General features: G+C 49.9%; 1 protein-coding gene across 5 annotated transcripts in view; it reads right to left on the minus strand.

Annotated features, from left to right (window-relative positions):
- The window catches only part of FGD5 (FYVE, RhoGEF and PH domain containing 5), a 210,243-nt gene that overhangs the window by 64,764 nt on the left and 127,115 nt on the right, over window positions 1-18,364 (minus strand). For all 5 annotated transcript variants that reach the window (XM_088450251.1, XM_088450249.1, XM_088450248.1 and 2 more), the window contains exon 6: window positions 949-1,100. In XM_088450251.1, coding sequence (XP_088306377.1) covers window positions 949-1,100 — 152 coding nt within the window. The remainder of the gene's footprint in view (window positions 1-948; window positions 1,101-18,364) is intronic.

Here is an 18,364-nt window from a genome sequence, read left to right on the forward strand (position 1 = left end):
AACGCCACCTGACGGTGGTGTTACCTAGCGACGCGATGCATTCTGCTGCTTAGTACATATGGGGAATGCGGTAACAACCCCCCGAAAACTGCATTTTCTGGGATTTTACCGTGTTTTCCCCTTTAGTACATCCCGCCCAATGCCTGTAAAGTGAAAGTTAGCAGCTGATTGGTTGGTGCTATTTATCTCCAATTTTATCTCTCTCCAAACTGTATTAAATCTCCCCCTTGGGGAGGATAAGGTCGCTGGCAAAATATTAACTACATGGAGTTCTACTTTCAACAGTTTACAAAGCACTTAGTTAAACTGCAGGTGTTGGAAAGTTAATATTGCATTACATTAGATATGTGACGTTAACATTAGTCTTAAAAATCTGTGAAAAATATATGTATAATACAAACATGATATATATGTGTTGTATAAACTCCTTTATGTAATCCATACAAATGGTCAGTCCTGATGTCATCACTTGTGTGTTCATGTGTAATATAATGCACCTTGAGGCACGAGTTTGAGACGAATGATCTATATATTAATGCGCTATAATCTGTACAGAGTAAGATATGCGCAGTGGAAGCCCCAGTGCGTCACGGAGGATTCCGCTCCCTTCCCACCAAACTCCCCACTGGGGGACAGAGTGAAGGGGAAATACAGGGTGAACGGGAATACTAGCCTGGAGAAAGTGTGTAGGGGGTGGGGTAGGGGGTCCAATATGCTATTATAGTTATAATTTATCTGGGGGTACATTAACTTATATCAATAAAAAAAACAGACTTATCTTTTGGGCATTTTTATAGAACAAGGATAAAAACACAAAGCTACTTTAGCATTTCATGACATCTATATGGTTACACTCCTCAGTGACTTGTAATATCCAGAGGTACTATAAGTAACCAGCCGTTGCAAACATTACCCAGAGTACAATGGGGAGCAGAAGCTGGCGCTTACCAGTGTTGTATCCTCTGCTTCAGTTCTCCCTGGATCTCCTCATGTAATAAATAGATATATTGCAGTTGGCTTAGTCCATGTCTCAGTCTCAGCTCTTCCTCCTCGTCCTCCTCTTCACTGCCGAGCTCCCTGAGCACTGACGTGTGGAATTCCTGCAGAGATATAGAATACCATGCTGGATTATTAATAATATGGTAACTTGTAACAGCCCCAATTTCTGACTCTCCCATGCCAGTGAGGTTACAGGTCACGGCTGGTCCATGTGTTGATATCTGAGAAGTGTATGATATTAAGCAGAACTGTCACTATCAATGAACATCTTCTAATTTACCAGCACAGTAAACAATTCCTATGGAGTCTGAAATAACTTTTCCAAAACACAGAAAGGCGATGCAACTCCTCTGGGTAGGCATCTCTCAGTGCTCCACACAGTCTATATACACAGAAAGGTGATGCAACCCCTGTGGGTAGGTATCTCTCAGTGCCCCACACAGACTATATACACAGAAAGGTGATGCAACCCCTGTGGGAAGGTATCTCTCAGTGCTGCACACAGTCTATATACACAGAAAGGTGATGTAACCCCCTGTGGGTAGGCATCTCTCAGTGCCCAACACAGTCTATATACACAGAAAGGTGATGCAACTCCTCTGGGTAGGCATCTCTCAGTGCTCCACACAGTCTATATACACAGAAAGGCGATGTAACCCCCTGTGGGTAGGTATCTCTCAGTGCTGCACACAGTCTATATACACAGAAAGGCGATGTAACCCCCTGTGGGTAGGTATCTCTCAGTGCTGCACACAGACTATATACACAGAAAGGCGATGTAACCCCCTTTGGGTAGGTATCTCTCAGTGCTGCACACAGTCTATATACACAGAAAGGTGATGTAACCCCCTGTGGGTATATATCTCTCAGTGCTGCACACAGTCTATATACACAGAAAGGCGATGCAACCCCCTTTGGGTAGGTATCTCTCAGTGTTCTGCACAGTCTATATACACAGAAAGGTGATGCAACCCCCTGTGGGTAGTTACCTCTCAGTGTTCCGCACAGTCTATATACACAGAAAGGCGATGTAACCCCCTGTGGGTAGGTATCTCTCAGTGCTGCACACAGTCTATATACTCAGAAAGGTGATGTAACCCCCTGTGGGTAGGTATCTCTCAGTGCTGCACACAGTCTATATACACAGAAAGGTGATGTAACCCCCTGTTGGTAGGTATCTCTCAGTGCTGCACACAGACTATATACACAGAAAGGCGATGTAACCCCCTGTGGGTAGGTATCTCTCAGTGCTGCACACAGTCTATATACACAGAAAGGTGATGTAACCCCCTGTGGGTATATATCTCTCAGTGCTGCACACAGTCTATATACACAGAAAGGCGATGTAACCCCCTGTGGGTAGGTATCTCTCAGTGCTGCACACAGTCTATATACACAGAAAGGCGATGTAACCCCCTGTGGGTAGGTATCTCTCAGTGTTCGGCACAGTCTATATACACAGAAAGGTGATGTAACCCCCTGTGGGTATATATCTCTCAGTGTTCGGCACAGACTATATACACAGAAAGGTGATGTAACCCCCTGTGGGTAGGTATCTCTCAGTTCTGCACACAGTCTATATACACAGAAAGGTGATGTAACCCCCTGTGGGTAGGCATCTCTCAGTGCTGCACACAGTCTCTATACACAGAAAGGCGATGTAACCCCCTGTGGGTAGGTATCTCTCAGTGCTGCACACAGTCTCTATACACAGAAAGGTGATGTAACCCCCTGTGGGTAGGTATCTCTCAGTGTTCGGCACAGTCTATATACACAGAAAGGCAATGTAACCCCCTGTGGGTAGGTATCTCTCAGTGCTGCACACAGTCTATATACACAGAAAGGTGATGTAACTCCCTGTGGGTAGGTATCTCTCAGTGCTGCACACAGTCTATATACACAGAAAGGTGATGTAACCCCCTGTGGGTAGGTATCTCTCAGTGTTCCACACAGTCTATATACACAGAAAGGTGATGTAACCCCCTGTAGGTAGGTATCTCTCAGTGTTCGGCACAGTCTCTATACACAGAAAGGTGATGTAACCCCCTGTGGGTAGGTATCTCTCAGTGCTGCACACAGTCTATATACTCAGAAAGGTGATGTAACCCCCTGTGGGTAGGTATCTCTCAGTGCTGCACACAGTCTATATACACAGAAAGGTGATGTAACCCCCTGTGGGTAGGTATCTCTCAGTGCTGCACACAGACTATATACACAGAAAGGCGATGTAACCCCCTGTGGGTAGGTATCTCTCAGTGCTGCACACAGTCTCTATACACAGAAAGGTGATGCAACCCCCTGTGGGTAGGTATCTCTCAGTGTTCGGCACAGTCTATATACACAGAAAGGCAATGTAACCCCCTGTGGGTAGGTATCTCTCAGTGCTGCACACAGTCTATATACACAGAAAGGTGATGTAACCCCCTGTGGGTAGGTATCTCTCAGTGCTGCACACAGTCTATATACACAGAAAGGTGATGTAACCCCCTGTGGGTAGGTATCTCTCAGTGTTCCACACAGTCTATATACACAGAAAGGTGATGTAACCCCCTGTAGGTAGGTATCTCTCAGTGTTCGGCACAGTCTCTATACACAGAAAGGTGATGTAACCCCCTGTGGGTAGGTATCTCTCAGTGCTGCACACAGTCTATATACTCAGAAAGGTGATGTAACCCCCTGTGGGTAGGTATCTCTCAGTGCTGCACACAGTCTATATACACAGAAAGGTGATGTAACCCCCTGTGGGTAGGTATCTCTCAGTGCTGCACACAGACTATATACACAGAAAGGCGATGTAACCCCCTGTGGGTAGGTATCTCTCAGTGCTGCACACAGTCTATATACACAGAAAGGTGATGTAACCCCCTGTGGGTATATATCTCTCAGTGCTGCACACAGTCTATATACACAGAAAGGCGATGTAACCCCCTGTGGGTAGGCATCTCTCAGTGCTGCACACAGTCTCTATACACAGAAAGGCGATGTAACCCCCTGTGGGTAGGCATCTCTCAGTGCTGCACACAGTCTCTATACACAGAAAGGCGATGTAACCCCCTGTGGGTAGGTATCTCTCAGTGCTGCACACAGTCTCTATACCATCTTTACTCTTGACACTCATAGTTCAGTGCAGGTTAAAAGAACAATTCTAGCATCTAATTTGTAGAAGAAATCTATAAACCATCAAGCAGCAGAACATGAAACAGCTGACAGGTTCCTCCGGAGGCCCTCCTGGGTGCAGTGCACTTAGAGACATTTTATCTGCATGGCAAAGCCTTACTTACAGCTTCTGCAGCCAAACCTGCTGATTTATACCGTCATACAAGCACTTTTTAACATGTCGCTCAAGCAGGTAATGATTGAGGATCCCCCCTAGTAATTAGGTATGGGGAAGAGAGGCCGTTCATAGTACTCAGAATAATGCAGCGCTTACTCTAAATAATAGGATGTAATGACCGATGTAACCATATAGAAAGGAAATAGTAAGCACGATGCATGTGGGCCTGATTCAGAGACGGACGCCAATGCCGGCGAAGCTGCGAATTTGGACGCAGCAGCTGTGCGAAAATATGCAAATGTAACCGCCACCGGGATTTGTCTTGAGACGCCCACGGCCGAGCTTCGCAAATTCAAGCTACTGTGTACAAAGACGCTGAATCGGAAGCAGATCAATCGATTATCTGACTTCTCAGTAACACTATGGTCGCACAAAATGGCCGCCTGTACTGAGGCAGCGGAGCTATTTTCATTATGTAGGGGATCGCAGAAAACGATTGTGACGCGCCTGTGTTTGAGTCACCATCTCCCCATTGCTACCCACATATGGGACCTTATTCAGAGGCGGTCGGAGGATGATGCAAGCGGTCGCTCAGAAACTGGGCGGCCGCTTGCATCCTGACCGCCCGCCTCTGTTTAGGTCGTTAGGCTGTGGATTTACACCCACAGCTCTAACGACCGCTAGGGTGATGGTCGCGTTGGTCAGAGACCATCGCGACCAGCGGGGCTTACGACGAGACCCTAGGGTAGGGTCTCACTTGTCGTAAGCCCCGGAGAGCTTCTGGCTCTGTCAGAGCCGGAAGCTCTCCACTGACATCACTAATGATGTCAGTGGGGCCTCCCCCAAACGGTAGGCGTTCCCATGGGAACGCCTTTGTTTGGGCTGCCACTCCCCCGGCCCGCCTTCCAAACGGGGCGAGCTGTCAATCAACATCGACAGCTCGCCCCCTTTGGAAAGAGACCCGCTACGACTGGCGCTGTCGGTCGTAGCGGGTCTCACGTATGCACACGAAGGAGCCGGCTCCCTTGTGCGCATGTGCACTTGACAAACATCGAGGCAGCCGTGCGGTCGTAGACCGTACGGCCACCTCTGAATGAAGGCCATGGTTTCTGTCTGTCTATCACTTTTCAAATAAATGGTTACTGCAGGCAACATCGGTAATAAAACTTAACACATGCGCTGATCACCGATAATCGCTCAAACTGCGTAAACATCTGCATTTCAGCCAACTCTGAATCATGCAGAACAAATATAATCCTTTTTATTATGCGGTAACGGGGTTAATCTGGGTGAAGTAAAAATGTTACAATGTCGGCATGTGCAGAATATCGCCATGCGAAATGACGACATGTGAAACACAACATTCTACACGGACCAGCAGCGGAAGATTAGGGTTAGGCTGTGGGAGGGGAGGTTAGAGTTAGGCACTAGGGGGAGGGTTGTTAGTCCATGGGAGGGGAGCGTTAGGCACTAGGGGAAGGGTTATTGTTAGGCTATGGGAGGGGGGGATAGGCACTAGGGGGAGGGTTAGAGTTAGTCCATGGGAGGGGAGGGTTAGGCACTAGGGGGAGGGTTATTGTTAGGCTATGGGAGGGGAGGGTTATTGTTAGTCTATGGGAGGGGGGGGATAGGCACTAGGGGGAGGATTAGGGTTCTACTGTGGGAGGGGAGGGTTAAAGTTATGCACTATGGGGAGGGCTATTGTTAGGCTATGGGAGGGGAAGTTAGGGTTAGGCACTATATAGGGTTAGGATTACCGATACCACTGGAACGGGTGCTGGATCCATTTGAAATCCTCATTAGCTAACCGCTAGACCTTCAAGACACCGTTGGAGACCAGAAAAGTCACCACTAGAGCAGCAGGGATGTGGAAACACAGGCAACGTCGCTTCATCCCCCCCCTTCTCACCCTAGATTTGCGGCTTTTTGCACACAGACATAGGCCCTGATTCAGAGCCGCTTGTAAGCGGCAGTACGCTCGTTCCGAGTGATGTTCGCACTTCTGCGCATGCGTACGGTTTATAATACGCATGCGCGAACCAGTCAGTGCGGCCGAAAATCGTTTGCTCGCTATATAGCGAATGCCTGCTAATTTGAGTGACAGGATGAGGCGTATGTGGGTGGTAACAGGGGAAGGTGCTTGAAAACAGGGAGTGGAGATCAGAACGCAGGCGTGCTTAAAGGTCAAAACGGGCGTTTTATGGGTGTGCATAATTAATACAGCAGCGTCATTGACCACGTCACTTGTTGATTTATAGTCAGAACTGCTCGCAAGATTGTGGTAGGAAAAACCAACCACAAGAATAGCGAGCAGTTCATACGCTGGTCGATGTACTCGATTAATCTAATAAATAGCGGACATGACGTAGGATGCGAGCGGCCAGGGGGCGTATTTTTTAAAAAAACAACCGCAAGTTTTGTTCGCTCGTTCAGACCTAGAGGCGTGAACAGATCGCAAAGAGCGAACGGTTCATTTGAATAGCCACCCCTATTTTCTGGACGAGCGAGCGCTAATTGCGTCCGGCTCTGAATCGGGCCCTTTGTCAGCAGATGTTATCTCATATTATCAGGCATTCGCTATTTTGCGAGCACATGAATTTCGACCGCACTGACTGGTTTGCGCATGCGTATAACGATCCGTACGCATGCGCAGTTGGGCAAACATCGCTCGGAGCGAACGAGCGGCCGCTTACGAGCGGCTCTGAATCAGGCCCTAAAAGCATACCTCTACTGTCCATTTATTCTGAAAAAAAACACCAAATAAATTTATGTAGAGGACGAACTATGAGACAATGTGCCTGATTCAGACCCAGACGCTGTGCTGCGCTCGCATTGAGCGATTTAACTCAATCTGCGCATGCGTATGAGTCGCAATATGCGTGCGCGAACCAGTCAATGCGATGGGAAAGTGCTCGCCCGTAGCCCGCAGTCGGGCCGCTATTTTGAGTGACAGATAGTGCCGTTTGTGGGTGGTAACAGGGGAAGGTGCTTGTAAACGGGGGTGTGGATGTGCGAATGCAGGCGTGCCCGACCTTCAGAAAGGCGTTTAATGGGTGTGCATAATTAGCAAAGTAGCGTCATTACAGAAGTGACTGGGTTGTATTTTAGCCTGAACTGCTCGCAATGTTGTGGTGGGAAAAGTCTACCACAAGCGCTGCGAGCAGCTCCGATGGCTCTCCATGTTCCCGATTAATCCTACAACTGCCGGAGACGACGTGTGTTGCGAGTGGCAAAGGGGTGTCTTTATACAGGTGCGAGCGCATAGTGCGGCCGCTCGCTATTACTTAGTGGGCGGCTTTACGCGACGCAGTGCGAGCACATTATTTAAATAGCCGGCCCCTTTTAGCCAGCGAGCGGCCGCAAATAGCGTCCGGGTCTGAATCAGACGCAATGTCTGCATTAACCAGCCGGGAAGAGGGACACGTAGCGTTGTCCTGACGACAGCGTCACGCGGTCACCGGGAGAGTAGAGAAGGTCATATGACCAGCGCAGTGGTCAGGAAGCTGTGATACATTTGTTTCGGCTGATTATGTGGAATGTGAGGTGGGGACTGTAAGTGCTGCGACCTCCATTCACCGTCCTTACCGCAAAGCTTTGTTACTGGGAAGCGATAAAATATCTGCAGGCATCACCCCCAGCCTCTGCCACACACCGCTACTAAGGTGATGTATCTTCTGCTTTATTAATATAGATAAACAATATTTTCTCTCCATCTATTTTCTGTTCTAAAGTCCCCGGGCGCTTCACGGTGTGAGGGTCAAGTGAGGTTCTGTATGTCGCCTCTTAATCAATCAACAGCGATAATTGCTTCCTGAAAGCAATGTGGAAAATATCTAACAAGCACATAGAAAGGAAGATGTACAGGGTGAGACACGTCAGGCCCAGATGAGAAAGAATATATATACTGTATTCATATACTGTATGTATAGATATCAATGAGAGTTATATTTGTAGTCATGGGCTGTAAGCTCTCACGAGCAGGGCCCTCTTCCCTTATGTGCTTTTCCTTCCATCACTGGGGTTCTGTCACCTTGCTGCGTATTTGGGTTACATAGACCGTATTCAGAGGTGGGCGCTAATGCGATCGCAGCTGAGATTTCGTTCGCAATGCAGCTGCGAAAATATGCTAATAGTTAATTTACCCGAGCATAAGGACGCCCACCGCTGCCTTCTCACGTGCGTACAACGACGCTTACCTGCGTAAATATCGGTAACAGCGACGCACATCTTGCCCTCGCAGACTCGGCAGCTCTCTTGACACGCAGAGGTCTCTCATGCTGCGTAGGAGATCGCAAGGGCTAATTTACGTTCACCCATGTAACTGCATCTAACAGTGAGACACGCCTGCGTTTTCTGACCACCTCCTTGTTACTACCCCCCCAACGCTGACAACCTGTCACTCACTCTGCGATGGATTCCTTTGTGCGTCTGTCTGTAATCGCATACGATCGCTGCGCACGTGCAGTGCAGCTTATATGCATGCACGATGGCAAACAATGGCTCGATCTGCGTACGTAATCGCCATTGTGTCCATCTCAGGCACAATGACCGCTGATGCAGCAATGTGTATAAGCAATGTGTCTCTGTCCTGCAATGTTCTGTACTGTAAGTCACTCTTTTCTTGTTTTGTTCATACTGTTTATGTGTTCGTACCTTGTAAGTAGCTGTGGACCCCTTGTGGCCAGGGGCAAATTAACGCTGGAGGGGCCTGATTTGCAGAGCCTTTGGTTTCACTGCGCAGTCCCATCTTCCCGAAGATTTCACTGGGAAGATGGCGCCATGGAGGAGGGGGGACCCGCTTTCTGGCACAAGGTAAGTACTCTGGGTGCAGCAGAGGCGTTTTAAGAGAGGAGGGGGCCGCATGCAGACTCAATGCAGGCCCCCCGTCTCTCTCGAGCGTTGCCCCGGCAGGTGGCGCAGCATTAGATTCCGGCTTAGTGCCAGAATGTACTATGCACGCGCGGGCACCATTTTCCCGTGGACAGCAGCACTGTGCATGCGCAGAGTCACCGGGAAAATGGTCGCTGCCATTTTCTCCGTGACTTTTGCTGCACTGCAGCGCCAGTCCGGCGCTGCGGAGCAGCATGCTGGTGACTACGGACAGGTTAGTGTGAAATATGGGTGTAGGGTGTGCGGTGTGGGCCCCCTCTGGATCCAGGGTCCCGTGTGCACCACACACCTTGCACCTATTATGGATATGCCCTTGGGGTGCAGGGTGTATGGTGTGGAGCCCCCCGGACCCAGAGGCCCGTGTCTACCGCATACCCAGCACCATACATGCCTACTCTCACGGAAGTCGTGGGATGCTCCCAATTTTACCCCCCGCACCCCCAGTAGAATAGGCAAGTCTCCCGCATTCCTAGTGAAGTGGGCAGAATGGGGGGAATTTCTATGGAGATTGGGGGTCCCCGAGTAGGGGGCGGAGCTTAATGACGCGATTCTGCAAGAATTGCGTCATTAGGCCCTGTCCCTATTTAAATATGCGCTACTCGCAGCAATTTGTTGTGAGGGGGGTGGACTGTCAGGCCCGGCCCCCCATCACCGCCCTCCTGGTTCTCCTGCCCAGGCTTCTCCCGGGGAGGAAAAATTTAAATTAGGCAAGTGTGCCCTGCACCCATTGTAAATAGGCCTATGCCTGTGGCACCATATAAATAAAGGATAATAATAATCTGGACCTATAATATATTTTCCTGTCTAATGTGTGTGGGCTCCTGGTGACTAATTGGTTTCAGGGCTTCATTGGCCTGGGGCTGAAAATGATCAAGGGCCTATTGTGAGAAGCAGTGGAGGTGTGACCAGTGCTGTGTGGGTGTGGCCATTGCGTGTGGGTGTGGCCAGTGCTGTGTGGGTGTGACCAGTGCTGTGTGGGTGTGGCCAGTGCTGTATGGGTGTGGCCATTGCTGTGTGGGTGTGACCAGTGATGCGTGGGTGTGACCAGTGATGCGTGGGTGTGGCCAGTGCTGTGTGGGTGTGGCCAGTGCTGTGTGGGTGTGGCCAGTGCTGTGTGGGTGTGGCCAGTGCTGTGTGGGTGTGGCCAGTGCTGTGTGGGTGTGTGCACCCCCTACACTATCAGCCCTAATGTTGCATCATTTTGTGAGGGAAAATTAAATAAAAGTTTAATACTTATGATTCATGGGTGACTGCGTAGCCAGCTGGGTGACTGGTCGTCATCATGTTGTAATGATGGGCCTATTTTTATGTGGAGGCCTGGAGCTGTAGTTCCATCCGTCCTATTGTTAATTTGACCATGACTGGGTTTGATTGCTGGGAAGCCCCAACCCCTCAGCACATTTCAGGCCTGTCCTGTGCTTCTGCCAAATGATAGGAAAAGTTTACCAAATTTTTTTTATCAAATTGACTAATAATCACTGCACTCGGTGTGGCCCCATCCTGACTTTACAAGCCAAACTAGGCATATTAATATGTCAGGAGTTTAAATTACGCTGGACATTGCGCAGGTGATGTCATTGGCTGTCTAGGAAGCAGAAGGGAGGACAGTCGGGTCAAATACACATTGCGATCTGGTCTCTCAGTGCGGTGTGACTGAAAAGCTGGATATATTCGATTGGGGGTAAGGCGAGGGTTATGGTTAGGCACTAGGGGGAGAGTTAGGCTGTTTTAGGGTGGGGGGGAGGGCTGGGTTTAGGTGTCGGTATCCTAACCCTGTAGGGATGCCGGCATCGGGATTCTAAACGCCAGGTTCCTGAGCGCAGGCATCCCGTATCCAACCCGGTATCGTTATCGTATATAAAATGTCATTTTTTACTACCCTCTATGTGCATGTTTTATGTCTGACTGCAATGTGCACCACCCATACTCGTATATGCAAACATGCGCCTGCTCACTTGTGTTTCCATATCGGGATTTTGAGTAAGACACAACATATGATTGGCGAAGCCTTAAATATGGTGCGCTATATATTGTCTGCAAATATCAGTTGCAAGGTGCATATTTTGCCGCCATCTTGTCCTGGCATAGAATTTATACTTAGCAAGTATCATTTTCAAAGGTATGTGTTACCCAAAATATCGACGCACCTCAAAAGGCGTAGCTAAAGCGCCTGACGCTATTATTGTAATCCAAAAAAGGAGACAGGCACTATGTAGCACATTTTGAGCGAGAACCATAATCATTTTGTGCAAGCTCACTTGTGTCTCGTCCTAAATTAGGGGCAATATAAAATAAAGCAGAACAAACAGCACATTAGTAATCCCCCATCCCTTGCTTTTCTACCCGGGGATGAAGCACACAAACAACGCTCTTAGTAAAAGTGGCAGGAGATCAATCACAAGCCGACAATGTCACATTCAGGGGGGAACCCCCTTTACGTAAGGCGCTGTATTTTGAGAAGTTTGTTGGAAAGGCACTGAATTATAGGGCAACCTGTGACTTGTAGTTCCACTACAGCTGGAGAGCCTACGCTTGCCTGCCAGGGTATGGTAACGTGGGAAGTGGAGCTGATATAGGACCAATTATAAACGCAGTTAGGGGAACAGTTATAGGAGTATTTAGTGAATTTATAGGAACAGTTAGCAGCTCAGCTATTTTCCATGTATATCTATATCTACAGTTTGCCTTGTCAATTAAAGCCAGCAATGCTATTTATAGAATTCCAATAATTCCCCCTGCAGTCATGCCCTACATTCCCACTCTCCTAAGGATAACGATTCCCAGATTAGTTATCTGCAGCCCATCTTGTCTGACGGCAGCTGTACCAGGGCCCTCATACCGGAGTCTGCCCCCTTTCCCTCGCCCAGCGGCTGTGACAGCGCACAGAGCCACTATATCCTCAGCATATGTCTGTATAGGGACTCTTATGCATGACTTGCAGGCTCCGCTGAATTCTGCAGTTATTGCTCTTCAGGGTTTTACAAAGCACACTCGTCAATCTCTCCATCCCAGCGAGGTGATTGGATAAAACCACCGCAGATCCCCCAGAGCCACATAACCGGCGCTTTCAGACCATATGACCTTTCCTAAACTTATTTTATGCAGCTGCAGAAAGTCATAAAAAACAATTACTAGCAGTGTTGTTGTCACTTTCATACTACAAAAGCCATGTGCTGCGTCTACAGGGATAACATCCACTCATATCATGTGTGTGTTTTGTGCCTATCTAGCCATTTTTGCCCATACTCTGGGATCGCTGTGTCGCTGTTTGTCAAGAAATATGCACAAATTTTCAGCCCTATAATGCTGTACTAAAGCCTGACCTCCGGTAAAGTTTAACCCCCTCCTGTCTGGTTCCTGCACAAAGTATCGGTGCGCATTTAGTGTTTTGAGCCAATATTCAGCACTGTAACAGGGATCGAATGCACCCTGTGCCGGGCCGTCCCCTGAGCGCCCAACGCCATGATGTTGTACGCATGACGACATTACTTTGCGCAGAGGGGGCGGGGCCGGCAGCAGCGGTGAATGCAGTGCTGACCGGAGCATCCTCAGGGGTCTCCTATTCATGTACAGGATGTGGGGTGCCTGTGTGGAGCGTTTATAGGATGCTCCAGTGGCGCTGCAGCAGTGATCCTCGCTACAGGGTGCCGTTCCAGACACCCTGCTAGCCAGAAGCAAGGGCCGTGGGGTGGCGTCGATGCAGCCCACGGAGCCCTGCGCTTGGTGGCACGGGACAGAGCTGAGCACACACAAGTATGGTGCCATGCTGAGTTTTGTATGCATTTCAATCACATCTACACTTGCGACTGAGGGGGCAGAACCAGGCTGTAATGGGACGTCCTCACGTAGGCAAACGTTAGGGAGGGAGTATCAACGGAACCGCTGGCTACGCAGAGCTGGGCCTAAGCACGAATATGCCTGTTTTCAGACCAGTGGCGTCTTTAGAGAGGAGGAGGGCCGTGTGCATACCCCGACACGAGCCCCCCTCCTCTCACTCCGGTGGCCGGCCACCGCAGAATCAATAGACTCTGGGCACTAGAGTGTGCCCAGGGTCTATCGCCGATGCGCAGATCGCCGGGTAAATGGCGCGGCCGCCTTTTTCCCGGCGATCTCCTCACAGCACATGTGCAAAATGCCAGAAAAATGTCCGTGGCGCCCATTTTCGGGTGTTTGAACAGCACTGGGAGACCTGACGCGGGACTACGGAGTAATACAAAGTATGGGTGCAGGGTGTGCCGCACACCCTGGCACCCATTATAGATACCGCCCCTGTTTCAGATGTATCTGTAGTACCTAGAATAAAGCCGGCGGAAGTGCGCACTTATTATGGTGTCTAGCAGCAGATCAAGTGTGCGTATAGGGGGTGGTTGCATCACAACATATGTACAATTCTGCATATACTGATTTATTTCTGTGCACGCAATACGGCAGAACATAGGGACCACCTACGTACAAGTCTGCATTAGGTCCTTTGTATCTGGATTGTCCTTAGCTTGGAAAAAAACAGAATATGTACAGTGCAGGGGCGAGTGACAGGAAGCTGCATTATCAGGGCCGTTACTGCTCATCCTGTGATTTGGGACAATTGGTGTCCTGACCTACCACACAAACTCCTCGTGTGCAGACTGAACCATTCGCTGTGAAAAACAAAAGTTAATGCAAAGACACAGGCTTGTGTTCCAGAGTCCACATAATTGGACAGCACGGATGCCGTAGTGGTTAGCGTTACTGCCTAACAGCACTGAGGTCTTAGATTTTATTTCCATCAATGCCCTATCTGTGTGGAGTTTGTATGTCCTCCCACAATCGAAACGGAATCAGTATGATTTACCGCCGACCGCTTGGCCGGCGGTTCTAATCCCGACAGCGGCAGCCCGACAGAGGAGGAAATCCCGATCGTCCTTAGGGTAAGTATGACTAACCTAATTCCCCCCCTAACCCTACTTTAGGGTGCCTAACCCTGACCTCCCCTCCAAGTGCCTAACTCTAACCCCACTCTAAGTGCTTAAACCTAATCCCCCCTTCCCCGACGCCTAAACCTAAGTCTCCCGGGTGGGTGCCTTACCCTTAACCTCCCCCCAGGGGTGCCTAGCACTAACCCCCCTTCCCCTAGCCTAACCCCAACCCCCCGGGGGGTTGCCTAACCCTAAGTCCCCCCCGGGAGCCCCTAACCTAACCCTCCCCCCCCCGCGGCTGTCCGCTCCCTGCGCCCGGCTTACATTCGATCGGTAAGCTGGGTGTCGGGCTCCCGGCGTAGGTCTAATGACAGGCATCGACAAAGTCCCAGTAAGAGGAGTACATTACCAAGTGGGTACTGTAGCAGGAAGTCCTTGCATACAAAGTAAGTACTTTAACTTGGATAAGCTGTTGCCATATAGCGGTTGACTCCAAATTCCTGGTCCGGAAAATTGAATAAGTGTCCTCCAAGTGCTCTGGTATGTGGGGGTCCGTATGAAGGCTCAACGCGTTTCCGTGCGGAAGTATCCCGCACCTTCGTCAGGAGCAAGTGTGCATCGAAACAACATACTGTTAGATTAATTGGATTCCGACCCTGGAGTCCTTCTGTGCATGCGCTGGTTGACGCACACTCTGCGGTAACACTGGGATGAGAATCCCTCTCAGAGAACATTGAGATGTGAAGCCCTTAGGCTTCTGTTAGGCAATGCCTTCTATAGATGGCGCTGCCTAACCGGTCCAAGCTCCGGAAAGTGGCCCTGATTCAGAGCCGGTCGCTCTGACAGAGCGCTCGCTCTGAATCAGGGACGGTCTTTTTTTTTTTTCAGAACAGCTTCCTGGCCGCTCGCATAGCTGTGGGTGACCACCCACAGCTATAGCTCGTGGCCATGATGATGGTCGCGATGGTCAAGACCATCGCGACCATCGGGCTTGCGACGAGACCCTTGTGGTAGGGTCTCATCGCCGCAAGCCCCAGAGAGATTTCGGCTCTAACAGAGCCGGAATCTCTCCACTGGCATCACGTGATGTCAGTGGGGCCGGCCCCAGATGGTAGGCGTTCTCATGGGAATGCCTCCGTTTGGGCAGCCACCCCACCGGGCCGCCTACCAAAGTGGGCGTGCTGTCACTCAACATCGACAGCACTCCCCCTTTGGTGCGAGACACGGAGCGACGGACTGCCGTCGCTATCCGGGTCTCGCGCATGACGGAGTCGGCTCAGTCGTGCACATGCGCTCTGGGCCACCATCGACCCGGTTGCGAGCGCTCGGCGCTTGCGACCGGGTCAGAATCAGGCCCTGTGTCTTCATTTCAGAGCTTGGTAAAAATGGTGAATGCAGACAAAACTTTTTTTGTCGTTTTGGCCGCATTCTGCTTTTAGTACATAGCTCCTTGGGGGAGATGTATCAAGTGGAGAGAGATAAAATGGAGAAGTTCTCCAAAGCAACTAATCTTCTAACAATCAGTTATGTAGCACAGTCTATGAAATGACAGTTAGAAGCTTATTGGCTGTTTTGAGCAACTGCTCCCCATTATCTCTCTCCAAGACTTGATACATCTCACCCCACAGTCAGGTCCTTAGCTTTCTAATTCGGAGGTCTCAGGACTTCCAGCTATCTCAGGGGGAGATACTTCGCTCAGTACAGAGAACGAGAATAGGGTAAACTGGGTAACGACACATACTGTACAATAGCCTAAGCAATAAAGGGTCACAGACACTTCTCTCATCCACAGATCCAGTAGGTCATAGGAGGATAATATTCAGAGGTCAGAGCCAAGTCTACCACAGACGTGATCTGACCGCCTGTCAGTACAATGGCACCTCTGCCACCCACACTGTGCCACATTGTCCTGTGCATGACTGGTGCCCGCAGGATAGGCAGGGAGGGGAAGTAATATCCAATCTAGGAACAGTTCAAATTATTTTACATTATTACGTAATTGCAGCAGAAACATCTCAGCCTTATTATCTGCCTGATAGCTGGGAACCCGGGGCCTGATTCAAAGACTAGTGTTCCCGCTAGGCTGTTTTAGCAAGGCGGCCATGCCCCCTTTTCAGCGCGCGCAGAGACTCCCTGGCCGCACCCTCAGCACCCTGCTTTGCTCGCGGTCTAGTGGGAACACTAAGATGGACGCAAATCCCATCACACCTCTGATTCCATTTGTAGCGGACTTGCAGAATTACGCTAATGACTTAGTTGATGTCTTATGTACTGAGACGCCCACCTCTGGCATCTCACATCCGCTGCTTAAAGAGCCACAACTAGACTTTTTGGTGCCCTGTGCCAGAGAGAGCATTGGCGCCTCCCCCCCCCCCATTTTTTAAATAGGGACATGAGAGAGTGCACCTGAAAAAGGGTCATGGCCTCATGTGGAAGGGCCAGGGAAGAGATAGGGGAGGCCAGGAGATGCTGGGGATAAAAGAAGAGGAAGCTACAAGTGAGAATGATAGTAAACAGGAAAATTGACAGGTCCCAACAGCGCCCCCTGCCCTGTGGTGCCCTGTGCCATGGCACTGGTCGCACTACTCTAGTTACGGCCCTGGCTGCTTACGTACAAAAGCAAAACGTCGGTCGCACATGGAACCTCTGAGTAAGTCGATGCTCTCAGGCAGAGCGGCTCTCAAAGATGCCGGGGACTTATTTCAGCTGTGAAATAATTTGGGCATGCCCAGAAAATGGTCCCCATGCGCCTGTGTGTTTCTAACCATCGCCCATTACCTCCCCCAACGCTGACTACCTGTCACTCACTTTGCAAATAAATCCTGTGTGTGTCGGCCATCGCTAAACCATCACCGCCTGTGTGCACAGTGCGACTTTGGCACATGCGCAGTGGTAAAAAATAGATTCACTGTGTCCAACATCGACATGGCATCCATCTCTGAATTAGGGGCCTGACATTCATTACCGATCGCAACTGCGATTACGCACGCAGTCGGGTGATTGATCCATACTGCGCATGCATCGCAGACCCAGACATCAGCAGACCCATCACAGAGTAATTGACAGGAAGTGAGCGTTTGGGTGTGTTGACGGGGGTGGGTCGGCGAAACGCAGGCGTGTCTGTGCGTTTCAACGCCGTTACAGGGTCTTGCATCACATAGCCATTGCGTTGGCATACGGAGCTTGAGCTCTCACTGCATACCGGAAGGTTAGCAATCTCTGAGATAGGACTGACCTTGTGCAATTGTGCATGAGGCTCCGATGTTACCAATGGTTACAGTTGTGAGTGAGGGGAAGTGGGCGTCCTTATGTTGTGCTGTGATGGCATAGCGATCACAGACAATAGCATATTTTTGCAGTGAGACTGGGTGCGTAATCGCAGTTGCGATTCGTTATGAATCAGGCCCTAGGCCCAGAGTCCCAGCACAGCACCCTACATCATTGCTGGCTATATATACTGTATACAGCTCCTTATTATGCCAAGAGGTGTAAATAAAAAACACAGCAGCAGATACAGCGCTTGGAGAAAGTATTCAGACCCCAGTTCCTCCCACTCAGACACAGTGGGATTGCCCACGTTCCGAGTCTCACATTCATTCTCTGGGGTACAGCTTTGCACCTGAGTAAAGCTGGGTACACACTTAGCGTTTTATTAAATGATTTGGCCAATTCCGACAAATTGTAAAGTCGATAAGTGTGTACCCACTATGTCGGGCGGTGCGCGCTCCAGTGGGGTTGTCAGCCACATCGTCAGGTCAGCCCTACATGCAGCGGGATGCGGCAGAGGCCGACATATTGGGCGGTCGGGCATCGGATCTTCTAGTGTGTACCGGCCGCCAGATATGTAGACCCGTCGGTGGGGGGGGTCACCGGTTGCATCATTGGGTACAAGCATTGTTTAGTGTGTACCCAGCTGTAGTCTGACCCTGCTATCGCAAGGGGGTATGAACAGGTTTTAAATGTATTCATTTATAATTTCCATTGTTAGTAATTTGCAGAAAGGTTTTGAAATATTTATATTGATTTGACATTTTAAAAAGACAGTCTGCGATCTCATCCGGATTTGGCCCTGCCTGGGCGTGTGATGACAGGATCATATTGGAAATAGGTGGGTAATGCAGAATTAAGAGTCTGACAGTGACCTCATTGTGATAGACACATTGGGCCTGATTCAGACCCACTCGCGAGCGGCTGTCCGCTCGCAAGTGGGTCGATGTTCTGGACTGAGCATGCGCACGACGGAGGGAGCTCCGTCGTGCGCATGCGCCAGACGCGACGAGCGAAGGAAAGTCCTTCGCTCGTTGTG

Source organism: Taudactylus pleione, unplaced genomic scaffold (genome assembly GCF_031769625.1).
Source record: "Taudactylus pleione unplaced genomic scaffold, aTauple2 ptg000512l, whole genome shotgun sequence".
Taxonomy (NCBI): Eukaryota; Metazoa; Chordata; class Amphibia; order Anura; family Myobatrachidae; genus Taudactylus; species Taudactylus pleione.